The sequence below is a fragment of the Melanotaenia boesemani genome, chromosome 5 (genome assembly GCF_017639745.1).
Source record: "Melanotaenia boesemani isolate fMelBoe1 chromosome 5, fMelBoe1.pri, whole genome shotgun sequence".
In the NCBI taxonomy this organism is placed as follows: domain Eukaryota; kingdom Metazoa; phylum Chordata; class Actinopteri; order Atheriniformes; family Melanotaeniidae; genus Melanotaenia; species Melanotaenia boesemani.
Window position 1 is genome coordinate 6,555,433 of NC_055686.1, and position 13,671 is coordinate 6,569,103.

Here is a 13,671-nt window from a genome sequence, read left to right on the forward strand (position 1 = left end):
GAATGCAGGTCAGGATCAGAACAGACGGCCAAGCTGCTTTCTGCGGCGGCTCAACGTCACTTTTGACGGAATTCCTCATGGTCTAAACGGGCCGGCTTCGTGGCTGATTTACGACCGGGAAAGTAAAAGTTATGTCAAAAAACATGATACGCATCTTTGAGCATTTTTTAGTGGTTATACGGAAATTTGTGACCTTTTCTAGTGGGTATATGACGTATACCTGCGTATCACGTAGACTACACCACGGCCTCTATCCAAAGTGTGTTATTCCGGCAACACTGATTGGTGAGTTCAAGGAGAAAGGAATAAATGTTGGTGCAGATTCTCCATCATCCAGATCATGGTAATCTTAAAGAAGTGGTTCTCAAATTTTTCCTGCCATGCCCCCCTTTGGAGGAATCCCCAGGCCCCCCCTTCCCCAATAAGATGCTAAAAAAAAAAAAAAAAAAAAAAAAAAAAAAAATGGGTCATGTTTAACTTTTATTGAAAAAGCAATTATTGAAACATCCATACATTCCAGTACAACTCTGCCGACATTTGTGCACACACTACTGATTTAATGCCAGATACTTAAAAATGGTCTGAGTGATGAAATAAAGCGCTTTACCAGTTTTAGATTTTAATGAAGGTAAAAATACATGGTACCCATGTATAAAAATCTGCATTCTGTACCATTTGCGTTTAGTCATAATTTGACTAGTAAACCATGTAAATATTGTATTGCTGTAACACTTGAATTTGCACAAGAGATATCATTACATATGATTATTAGGGTCCGAGCCATACGAAGTATGGAAGGACCCTATTGTTGTTGAAATGTTTATATTATACTAAGCGCTTCGAGGCCAAATTTGACCCCCTAAACACCCATGAAAAGTTGTGAAACTTGGCACGCACACACACACACACACACACACACACACACACACACACACACACACACACACACACCAAGCCTGACGAAAATCGCAATATTCTAAGGTCCGCATACACTTCAATGCAGGAGTGGCTCAACAGCACCACCTACAGTCCAAAAAATTCCCCAAATGAATGGGGTCCCAAAAGTCTACTTTGACGTAGGAACACGAAACTCGGCACACACACGTGTAACACCAAGTCGAGCAAAAAAGTCAAACACCTGTTGCCATGGCAACGGGGCGCCCGCCATCTTGGCGTGTGCGGCCATTTTTTGCACTTTACACACATCGTATTTGAACGAACTAGTCTGAGGGGATTCGTGCGACTGACTCCAAACTTGGTGGGAAGCTTCCTGACAAGTTGGGGACCAAACCCTCCTCAAATCTTTCTAATAGGAGAAAGCGTGTAACCGTGGCAACCGACGGAAAATGACCATCTCGCCATGAAACACGGTTTGCTCATATCTCCATAGAAATACATGGGATTTGCACCAAAGTTCACAGTATTCATACTTGTTGGGTCCTTAACGCATTACAACACCTGTTGTCATGGCAACATTGGGTGGCGGGGTCCAGGACGCTCGGACCCGATGGATGCCGCTTGCGGCTTTAATTCTTATTGTTTTGGAGTGCCTGTTGTAGTCTTTTTCACCAGTATAAAGTAATCACAGCAGGCTGCAGTTGTTTCACTGTTCATATTTTCAAAAACTGTCTTAAAAAAAGATCCACTTATGGATGCATTAATGTTCACTTGTGTTCATCTAACAAGCTCACTTGCCACGACCACTTTAGCAGACATTAAAAAATAGAAAAGCCGCATAGCACCACCTCTGGGAACGGGTAAACATAATTTAAAAGGTTCATGTGAAAGTGGACTCGACCGGCTGAATGTTGTAACCTCCCTCCCGCCTTAACAGAACTGAGTGCCATTTCGAACGTGGTCTATTAAATCAGTTTGGGTACCATGCAGGGCTAGTTTTCGGTCATTTATAAGTTAGAACTGTTCAGATTTATTCAGCTAGCTAGCAGTTAACTTTCATACACACCAAAGAGCGTATTCACTTGATCTTAATGTAATTCTTTAACCATTTTCTTAGAGCATATGTTCGTTTACTCCTAAAAAACACACAATGGGGTAGTCAAAATGATGGTTAATGAAGTAACATACCCTAGGTTGGTGCGCCATAGCGATAGCTGCCAAGAGGTCCAACAAGAGAAACTCTGGAGACGTTGGTCTCACGACCATTCACTCTGGTTATTTGGAATTTGTTGGGCTTCATGCTGTCTGCTGCCAGCCTAGAAAGGTAAAGTGGCACAGGGATATATTGGAAGCGACAGCAAGAAAACTGTCCTTAAAAATGTAAAACAAAGGAAAGCAAAGCAAAGCAAAATCACGGCCTGTGGCCGTGGTACCAGGAAGCAGACCCAAAAGCAGAACACTCAGAGAGGCAAGGAGAAAAGTGCAAACAACGTTTATTAACAATAAGTATTGTGGCATGGTCCAGGTCCAGATGGTTCTTCCTATGAGAAGACAGAGGATTATTGCGGGTCTGAGAAGGTGCGGGGTAATGTCTGCTGAGGCAGCGGCTTACTGTGTTCCAGATGTAGACCGATGGTGGAGGAGTAGCCAAGAGATGGTTTCTGGTGGTGGTGAAATGAGCATGGTTGCAGGCAGGGCGAGCAGGCAGGCAGGCGGCTTGGTATGATGAGTAGTCCAAATCCTGGGTGCTGAGGTTAACTGAGGGAACAAGGTCTTAGGCTGTAGATCAGAGATGACAAGGTCAGTAATCCAAGAACAAGATCAATCGTAGGAAGAGGCCTGATTACTACGCTGCATAGAATGACAATCTGGCGAAGACTGGAGCTCCTGCTTGATCCTAAATAGCCGGGAGTAAAGCCGGCTAACGAGCATGCTGATGAGCTGCAGGTGGTATCAATTGTGGCTCCAGCCTCCGCCCTCCGTCCCCATGGCAACCTGCTCAGCCCTACCTGCAAACTCAGACACACATACACACAGAACCATGACAAGCAGCAGCAATTAGTGGAATGATCAGAAGGAGTGGTGGTTAGCTGTGGCTCTTCCAGCGATGTGTACTACAGCAGCAGGTGTCAGCTACCTGCACAACTGCTTTGCTGTTAAAATCTCCCAGATCTTTCCCCCTAAAAATAAATAATATAAATATTACATAGACAGGAAGCATGCCCACAAGCAGTGGAATTACAATACCTACCAGGATGACAGAGTTAGCCGCTGCGAGCGGTCTTCATAAGCAGGAGGTAACACGAATCACAGGTTTCCCTATAAAAACACCGACATTTAACGTCTGTTCAGCCAGATAACGAAGTATACATACCACCGCATATCGGGTTTGTGAATAAATTTGCTGCGGTAGCAATGGTAGTCTCCGTGACAGCCGGAAGTTATGTGACTAGCCAACCAGGTGAGTGCTTGATGACAGAAGCTGACTCCGCGCCTGCTAAAATATGTTGTTCACCTGACTGGCTGGTAATGCAAATACTCACTTCATACTACCACATAGCCTTCCTCTGTTGTGCTGCCGCATTCTGTCTCGTTACCATGGAAGCGTGGTTTGTTGTGTGTAACTCTGAAAGAGTCCATGTTGTCTGATGTCAAAACATTTGTTCCTCCGGCTTTTTTTCATTTTTTCCAACACAAGCATTTTCCCAAGCCCTTGAGCCCCACCTCTCATGTGGACTTCCATTTTGAGGATCATTTGTCTAAAATTGGATTGTCTTGTACGGGATGTCTCTTGTCCCTTATTCTGAGTGCTGCTTGTTGTCTTTGCCAGTGTGTTGCGGTCACGGATGCCTAGAGACAGACACCATAGACTGGCGCTGCTCACAACACCTGCGCCTTTTTAAAACATCTTCTGCACCCGATACTTCGCCACATCCTTAAAAGCCAAAACTCTCCTCAGACTTATTTGGTGTGGGACATCATGTCATGATCGAATTTAAGCGGATGAGTTTTTAAAGTTGAATGAATGATCATTTATTTAATATACAGTAGTATCAGCCATTACATATATTTTATATATGCCCATTTAAAGAAAAAGTCAGACTAATGGATCAACAGTTAATAAATAAATGTTGTTCAAAGAAAATATATATATATTTTAAATATATATATATAACTTATATAATATAACTTTAATGGTTACATTTAGTTCTCAGTGTATTTAGTTTATTTTTTAGAAATTCATTGTTGCTCGCGGGGTAGATTATCCAGTATCTCTTTAATTAAGTTAAGTGATTGGCTGCAGGTTCCCCACCCCATGGGAGTCGGGCCGTGGTGGTCATGGCCCTCAGGAGCTGTGGTTGGTGTCCCTTATTTTCACTTCTGAAAGTTGACACCCCAGTTGCCCATTAAGCAATCATTCATGGCAAGTGAACCGATGGATGCAGATATGGAAATTTACTGTTGCTGTTCATTTTTTGACCCTATATTTTGCCTCTGTGGAGGTTAAATGTCCCTGGTGGGATAATTCAATGGTTCTTATCTTAGATTCTCCATTATGGTGTAGACCAGAACCTGTCAGAGTCCACAGCTGGAGGATGATGCTATCAGCTGGTGGCCCGATGTCTTTCAAACGGGAAGGTACCCAGCACTCACCACAACGATACAGGCAGCATTGTCAGTGGTCCATGGACCACAGGTAGAGTTATCTTTTAGTTATATGTCGGAAATCATCGATTCGAAAAGTGGCAGAATGAGCATCAACACTTTTAGCACCATCCAAACTGTCAAACACACCATGCTGACCTGAAAGAAGACAGCAATTGAGATGTTTAACAGAATAGACATACCTTATGGGCCAGTAGATCAAAAGATTTGTGCCAAAACATATTGTCTGCCTGAAGCAAGGACATAGCCTTAAGAAAGCAGGAAACCTTAAATGGAGATGGAAAGACGGGGGGTGTTCGACTGTCAGCCATCTACAAGCACTGACGCAGCCTGAAAAACCAAGGCAGAAGAGGAGGCTCTGGCCAGAAGGAGGAATGCAGCCAAAAAATGAAAGCGAGCTTGTGAAACCCTTGTCCAGACTAAGAAAAAAAAATGTTTTTCAGTATAATGTCATTTCTGTCTGTGGTTCTTTTGTTTAAAGCGTTGTCCAGTGAATCGCCCCGAGCCAGTTGTTCGCCACCGCCGGACACTGTCACCTTTTTTTCTCTGAGTAGTTTGCAGGTCTGATTTTAACTCTTTAAAAACTGTAATAGAAATGTTCCACCTGTGTCTGCTGTTATTTTTGTGCATAGTGGAGTCATTTCTTGGAGTATCCTCAAGTGTTTCATATTTCTATGGTCTGTAGAACTTAAGCTAACAGGTTAATGGACAATTATGACTTATAAGTTTTGAAATCATGCCATAAATATAAAAAATACACAAACCTGAAAGATTTTCATTACATTTTGCAAAATAAACACACAAAACACACAAAACTGAATGTACAAAAATAAAGAAAATAATTCTTTACTCTGTAAAAGTTATTGCAACAATCTGTCTCTTTTAGTTTGTGAGATGTACTCCTTCTTAGGAGCAGAGTACAAAGGCATTTTGATGTTCAGCTGAAATGCAAAGCAATCAAAATACATACATGGGGATTTTTGAATAGGTACAAAATAAAATCATTGATTATAAACGTTTGAAAGTCTAATGAATATAAATTCAGATATTTTCCTTTTCGTGAAACTGGGTTGGGCTTAGTGTTACTAAATAAACAGACAACAAACGGTGAGGCCACCGAACCGGATCCCCTCGACACCTTGGCTGCGCCTAGAAATTCTGTCCATAAAAGTTATGAACAGAATCGGTGACAGAGGGCAGCCTTGGTGGAGTCCAGCCTGCACTGGAAACGATTTTGATTTGAATGCGGACAAGCTGGTCCACCCTTCCACGACCGGGACGAAAACCACACTGCTCCTCCTCAATCTGAGGTTCGACTATCCAACGGACCCTCCTCTCAAGCACCCCTGAATAGACCTTACTGGGGAAGCTGAGGAGTGTGATCCCCCTGTAGTTGGAGCACACCCTCCGGTCCCCCTTTTTGAAGAGGGGGACCACCACCCCAGTCTGCCAGTCCAGGGGGACTGTCCCCGATGTCTAAGCAATGCTGCAGAGGTGTTGCAACTTAAGGAACTCTGGGCGGACCTCATGGGATTGAGGAGGTCTTCGAAATATTCCCTCCACCGCCTCACAACGTCCCGAGTCGAGGTCAGCAGCCCCCCATCCCCACTGTACACAGTGTTGACAGAACACCGCTTTCCCCTCCTGAGCCGCCAGATGGTGGACCAGAATCTCCTCGCGGCCATCCGGAAGTCATTCTCCATGGCCTCTCCAACCTCCTCCCATGCCCGAGCTTTTGCCTTAGTGACTGCCGAAGCTGCACTCCGCTTAGCCCACCGATACCCATCAGCTGCCTCCGGAGTCCTACAGGCCAAAAAGGCCCGATAGGACTCCTTCTTCAGCTTGACGGCATCCCTTACTGCCGGTGTCCACCGAGTTCGGGGGTTACCGCCACGACAGGCACCGACGACCTTATGGCCACAGCTGCAGCTGACTGCCTTGACAATAGAGGCATGGAACACAGCCCATTCAAACTCAATGTCCCCCGCCTCACCTGGGACATGGTTGAAACTCTGGCGAAGATAGGAGTTGAAACTTTTTCTGACAGGGGACTCTGCCAGACGTTCCTAGCAGACCCTTACAACACGCTTGGGTCTACCAGGCCTGACCAGCATCCTCCCCCACCATCTGAGCCAACTCACCACCAGGCGGTGATCAGTTGACAGCTCCGCCCCTCTCTTCACCCGAGTGTCCAGGACATGCGGCCATAAGTCCGACGACACGACTACAAAGTCAGTCATCGAACTGCGGCCTATAGTGTCCTGATGCCAAGTGCACATGTGGACACTCTTATGTCTGTACAAGTTGTTCGTTATGGACAATCCATGACGAGCACAGAAGTCCAACAACAAAGCACCACATGGATTTAGATTAGGGGGACTGTTCCTCCCAAACATTCCCCTCCAGGTCTCGCTGTCATTGTCCACGTGAGCATTGAAGTCCCCCAGCAGAACGAGGGAGTCCCCGGAAGGAGTGCTCTCCAACACCCCCACCCCCCCCCACCCCCCCCACCCCCCCCCCCAAGGACTCCAAAAAGGGTGGGTACTCTGAACTGCTATTTGGTGCATAAGCACAAACAAACAACAGTCAGGACCCGTCCCCCCACCTGAAGGCGGAGGGAGGCTACCTTTTCGTCCACCGGGGTAAACCCCAACGTACAGGCGCCAAGTTGGGGGGCAATGAGCATGCCCACACCTGTTCGGTGCCTCTCACCGGGAGCAACTCCAGAATGGAAGAGGGTCCATCCTCTCTTGAGGGCAGTAGTTCCAGAGCCCAAGCCGTACGTTGAGGTGAGTCCAACTATATCTAGCCGGAACTGCTCAACCTCGCGCACCAGCTCAGGCTCCTTTCCCACCAGAGAGGTGACATTCCACGTCCCTAGAGCTAGCTTTTGCAGCGGAGGATCAGACCGCCAGGGTCCCCGCCTCTGGCAGCCGCACAGCTCACAATGCACCCGACCCCTATGGCCCCTCCTGCAGGTGGTGAGCCCACTGGAGGAGAGGCCCATGTCTCCCTTTTGGGCTGAGCTCGACCGGGCCCAATGGGCAAAGGCCCGGCCACCAGGCGCTCGCCTCCGTGCCCCACCTCCAGGCCTGGCTCCAGAGGGCGGCCCCGGTGACCCACGTTCGGGCAAGGGAATTCTTGGTCCTTGTTTTTTCATCATCATAAGGGTGATCTGAACACTGAACCAAACAATCATAAATGCAAATATATAATAAAAAGTTAACATGTTATTATAATTATATCCTTTTTTTTCCAGAAAATATGTTTTTATGGACAGAGTGCAGGTTCATTTGTTCAAGTACTGTAGGCCTATGTAGTCTACTGTAGGTTTTACAATGTGTCGCTGACTCACCTGACCGACCTGTTGGACATTTAGGTCATTGTCACCTGTGAATCATTTACCTGCTTAACTAAAACTGTGTTGGTGACATGGTCCAATCTGTTCAATATGAAGTATAGGTTTGAAGAGCACTTAAAAACTGCGAATATTCTGATGCCAAATTACAAAAAATTTGCATCATAATGATAAAAAACCAAGTAGATGTCCAGTCAACTTTATTTAACAACTGTTAGAATTCAGCAGAAAGGAATATGTCATGTACGCTGAAACAGACTCTGGGTATAAATATTTATTGTTATATCCACAGCTCCTTGTCCTCATGTGAAGACAACAGGAATAGAACTGTAGCAGCGAGTTAGTGTCTCAGCATTTGGACCCTCCTGTTGGTGAAGTCGAAAGCTACATGATGATGGACTGCATGGAAATAGAAATGATGGAAAGCACAGCCAACACAAGTCCAAGGGAACGAGGTCCTTTTCAAACTCTGGAAAATATGCAGGATGAAACATGTCCTCACAAAAGTAAGTAAAATGTAGTCAAACATTCATTTAAAACAAAGATTAGTTTTTCATTGAAAGTTTAAAATAGAATCTTAGCTCATTAATAATATATTACTTATTTAAAAAATAATACCGACATTCTTTATTTCTGCAGAGACAAATCTGGAGATCATCCTGGAGGATCTGGGGTTGGAGCAGTACTACAAGGATAAGCTGCCACTCAGCAAGATACTTGAGATTGATGCGAAGGCCATCAGCGATGATCTGGTCAAGTGTAAATCTGACCTTCCTTGGTATTTTCTAAAGAAACTGACTATGGTTAATGTGACAGCTAGGAATGTAAAATACACATCAGACTGTGACCAAACATCAGAGACTACGGAGTTAGATTTTGATGATCTGTTTAACAATGTGGAAACTGGTGAGAGTATAAACCCTCTTGACTTAATCACAGCTCTCTTTCTCTGTTCTGATGGTTTTGTACAACAAGAAATGGCACTAAAAATGTCAATGTGCCAGTTCTCTGTGCCTCTGCTGCTTCCCAACTGTGACACAACACGGTGCACACTCATGCTGTGGGCAATGAGAGATATTGTTAAAAAGTACAGACCTCAACATCTTTTACAATCCAAAGGCTTCATAGAGGAAAGAATTGTTCATTCTCAACTTCCAATGGTCTCTTTCGTGAGACTGGGTGACTGCTCCATGTCCAAGTCAGAGATCCTCAATAAGCTTCTGAGCAGTTCTCAGCAGTACCATGATACCTTTGTTCATCGCAACATAGAGTGTGGAGACAGTCCAAGAAAGATATCCAATGGATTGACTGAAATCACCTGGTACCTTCCTTGTGGAAACAAGAACATGGACATTTTTGTCAACCCAGTCGCTGTAGCCAACCTTCATGGTGACATTACTTCATTTGAAACACAATTTTCCTTTCTGTGTCAGACATCAGAGGCAGTTTTTGTGTTCTTTGATAATTTGGATGATAAGTGTAAGCTGCTAATAAATACAAACCACAAAGCAAAGATCTTTTTGGTAGGCAGCCCTTTGAGCAAGAGCGAAAAGAGTTTAAAGGCTATAAAAACTCTAGCGCCCAGCTTGGGCTTGACTAAAACCAACATCATTCTAAGAACCAAGGAGAAAAATGATGCAGACTTTGTTCAGGATTTGAAAAAAACAGTCAGTGATGTAGTTGAGAAGTCAAAGATGAAGATGTCAGTAGAACAGATGGTTGGCATTGCCCATGAATTGGGAATATTGATCGATGAAGACTGTCCAGAGTGCCAGGCTGGAAAGCAAAAAGCAGATGCTATCACCAGAGTGATTCAAAATATCCACAACTACAAAGAAAATCAGCTTCCATTGCAAGGAAGAATATGGAAGGAACTGACTTGCTTAGAGAAGGAAGAATTTCGACTTCGAAAAGCTGGGTCTGAAAACATTGAGCAGTACAAGAGTGAACTTCAGAGAAAGAAAAAAGAAATGAGGAAAAAGCAGAACTCTTATGACATGTCGCCAGCTATGACTTACTTCATCGATGCCATATCCAGCCCAGGAACAGAGAGGTGTTATTTCCTGAAATGGATGCGAATAAACCTCGATAACGTGTCTCGTACGAAACTGTCTAGACTCAGGGAGTTGTACAAAGAAAAATGCAACACCTCTGTGAACAAAGATGAGATTAAAGAAATTGACATCCAACTTTCTAACAGCTCTCTGGGGACTGAACACTTCTTCCGTGAAATGGGTCAGCTCTATGAAGCTTCGGTTTCCCTCCCAGAAAGAGGCCTATCACGAAAACAGTTGCAGCATCTGCCTGAGCTGTGTGCACAGATGTTGCTTGATGGTTTTCCTCTTGAGCTTGTAGACGGCGATGCCTCCAACATACCTCTTAGATGGGTGAGTGATGTTCTCACTAAGCTCAATGACTTGGCATCTCCAAAGAACAAGATAATAGTAGTCACGGTGCTTGGAGTTCAGAGCACAGGAAAGTCCACCCTCCTTAACACCATGTTTGGAGTTCAGTTTGCAGTCAGCAGTGGTCGATGCACTCGAGGTGCCTTCATGCTGCTCATCAAAGTCAATGAAGACGTTAAAAAAGTCTTCAACTGTGACTTTATGGTAATCCTGGACACTGAGGGCTTGAAGTCCCCAGAGCTTGCACAGCTGGACAACAGCTATGAACATGACAATGAGCTTGCAACACTTGTTGTGGGGCTGAGCGATCTCACCATTATTAATATCGCAATGGAGAATTCGACAGAAATGAAGGACATCCTGCAGATAGTGGTGCATGCTTTCCTCAGGATGAAGGAGGTGGGCAAAAAGCCTAAATGTCAGTTTGTTCACCAGAATGTTTCAGATGTTTCAGCCCATGATAAGAACCTGCGAGACAGGAAACTGCTTTTGCAACAGTTGAATGAGATGACTCAGGCAGCAGCCAGAATGGAAAAGAAAGAGAAGAACAAAAGCTTCACTGATGTGATGGTTTACAATGCAGACACTGGGAACTGCTACGTTCCTGGACTCTGGAATGGAAACCCACCAATGGCACCAGTTAACGCCGGATACAGCGAGGCTGTCTATGAGCTGAAGAAGACAATCATCCATCTACTTGGAAAGAATGAAACATCAGCTCAAACCATCTTGGACTTTAGAAAGTGGATGACCAGTCTGTGGAATGCAGTGAAACATGAAAACTTCATCTTCAGCTTCAGAAACAGCCTTGTAGCTGAAGCATACATGAGACTCTGCACAGAGTTCAACAAATGGGAGCGAGAGTTCAGAAAAGAAATGTTCACCTGGGTTACCAAAGCAGAAACAATAATTTCTAATTTTGGCCTTGATGCTGAATCTGAAACATCCGACATAACAGGATTTCTTACCAGACTGAAAAGTGAAGCCCTGTCAGTGCTGTCTAAATGGGAGACGAAGCTCCTTGAAAATCTGAAGGAATACTTCAAACAAACAGAGGGCCATGTTCATCTGGTTGAAGGATACAGAGAAGAATTCTCAAACAGCGCAAAGAGCCTTCGACGAGAAATGGAAAGGTCTGTAAACAACCAGCTCACGGCAGCAGCTGACATCAGACGGGGAATGAATGAACTTGATAAGATTAAGGAAAATCAATCTAAAGAAGTAGAAAAAGCAGTGTTTGAGTTAATTGCTAAATGTCAACAGAAAAATGTGCAGATGACAGACGCAGAGCTGGACCAAGAATTTGACAAGATGTGGAGGGAAATACTGAAAAAACAGTCTTTATCTGAACACAAGCCAGAAGATATCTACAATAGTGTCTCCTACTCTCTGAGAAATAATCTGTCACACAAAGGGAGCCGTGCATGTGAACTGCTGAATGAAAATAATCTGAAAGCTTGTGGGTCAGGACCCTTTGAATACACAGCCATGAGATGGTTTAACAGAGCCAAACACACAGTGAGCAAATGGTTAAACACTGAAAAGTCTGTACAGAAAATGGCTGACAGCATCATACATGCCTGCAGGCTGTTTGTAGCTGAGAAAATACAACAAAAAAGCAAATACCATGAAACTTACATCCAGGACATCCTTCATATCATTGATGAAAGGCTGCAACAGAACAACGATGTGACCACAGACATTGATTTTGAGGTTTCTCTAAAGCAGCACATCTGTGGATTTGCTGCCAGAGACTTTCAGAAAATGCACGAAGACTTCCTACATGAACACGATCCCTACAGATGTCTGATGAAAGACAAGGAAAAGTTATGTGCAGATTTCAAGGATGTGTTCCACAAACGAGACCAGTGCCAGAAGAAGGCTAAAGAATTCACAGAAAAATACCTGAAGCCTGCTGTTGAAGCCTATGTCAACCGTTACCTGGGTAACGACATCACTGATGAAATGTTGACAAAGGAGCAGTTCAGTACACGGATGTCCTTCCAGTATGCAGTTTTACTGGATTTGCTTTCCAAGGATAACTTCAGCAAGTATTTATACTACATTAACTCATATGAGGATTATGTGAAAACATGGATACTTGATCAAATATTTCAGCAGTTCCCAGATGCAAAGTCAAAGTTTGAGTTTGAAGACAGACGTCTTAAAACAAGCATCAGTAACATCAACAATGCCATAAACAAGGCAAAACGAAGAAACAGCAGCAACCTGCAGATGTTTGTTAAAGATATGTGCAAAGAGCTTCATGATAAGCTGGCAATTTCCCAGGATGCTCGTAGTGCATTTATGATCCTGAACCAAGCAGACCAGGAACAGTTTGCTCACTGGCTCACACAGTCTGTGAAGGACATGGAAAACAGTCTTAGGGAGAAGTTTAAAACAACAACATTTAAAATGATACTAGAAAATCTCCACGTGAAGCCCCAGAATGAGATGTTCAAAAGACTGATTGGTTGTGGGAAGCAGTGTCCTTTCTGTGGAGCTCCTTGTGAAGCAGGAGGAAACGCCCATAATGAACATTTTGCTTCACTGCATCGGCAGAGGGGTCTGGGTAGACACAGGTGGGATGGATCAGAAAAACTTGTCACTGACATATGCACCTCAGGTGTGAGCAGTGACGTTTTGTTTAGCTGCAATGAAACTAACAACCAATGGCATCCTTTCAAGCGTTACAGGGAAATTTTCCCAGACTGGGACATCCGTCCAGATGGGAGCTTTCAGGCATCAGACTATTGGAAATATGTGATGACAAAGTACAACAGAAACTTTGCAGACGCATTTGAGGCAAAGTCAGCTGATATTCCAAGTTCTTGGAAAGATATCACAATCGAACAAGCAAAGGCAAGCCTTAAAGAATCATTTAACAAGAACTGAGAGTACTCCTGCCTCAGTTCATGTTGTATTTTCTATTAGAAACTCCAAATTCAAGATATTCCCAGTTAAAATTTTATTTATCATGGCATCACAAAGGCATTTAAAATCCTACTTTACCTGCCTGTTAGACCATACTGTAGGCTGCTTTCTCAGCTATCTTTCAGGTCATAATCAGTGTGTGCAGTTCAGTGGTCTCTCACCCAGTCATTTAAATATAACTAAAGGTGTAAATATTACTAAAGGTGTCTCAAAAGGTTCCATTTTGGGTCCCACTATTTTAATGATCCACATTAACAATGTAGGTCAGAAGATCCCTGATGCATCTTTTAAATTTTGAGCTGACAGTTATTTATAGCTGTGCAGCTACGGTTGCCATGGTGTTTGAACATCTCCAATCTGCTTTAAACATAATTTGGTCCCAGCTGTTCCATCTGAAACTGCTGCTGATAA

General features: G+C 44.0%; 1 protein-coding gene across 1 annotated transcript; it reads left to right on the plus strand.

Annotated features, from left to right (window-relative positions):
- The first annotated feature begins 8,399 nt into the window (after positions 1–8,399).
- On the plus strand, positions 8,400–13,442 carry LOC121640298 (up-regulator of cell proliferation-like). The gene is made up of 2 exons (XM_041986012.1): positions 8,400–8,427; positions 8,561–13,442. The coding sequence occupies exons 1-2, from the start codon at positions 8,400–8,402 to the stop codon at positions 13,219–13,221; spliced, it is 4,689 nt and encodes a 1,562-aa protein (XP_041841946.1). The 3' UTR covers positions 13,222–13,442.
- Positions 13,443–13,671: the final 229 nt, after the last annotated feature.

Bases quoted from the DNA above. Each gene is read 5' to 3' on its own strand.
- LOC121640298 (XM_041986012.1), top strand. From the start codon at position 8,400: ATGCAGGATGAAACATGTCCTCACAAAA. The intron at 8,428-8,560 runs GTAAGTAAAATG...TTATTTCTGCAG, and splicing joins TGAAACATGTCCTCACAAAA to AGACAAATCTGGAGATCATC.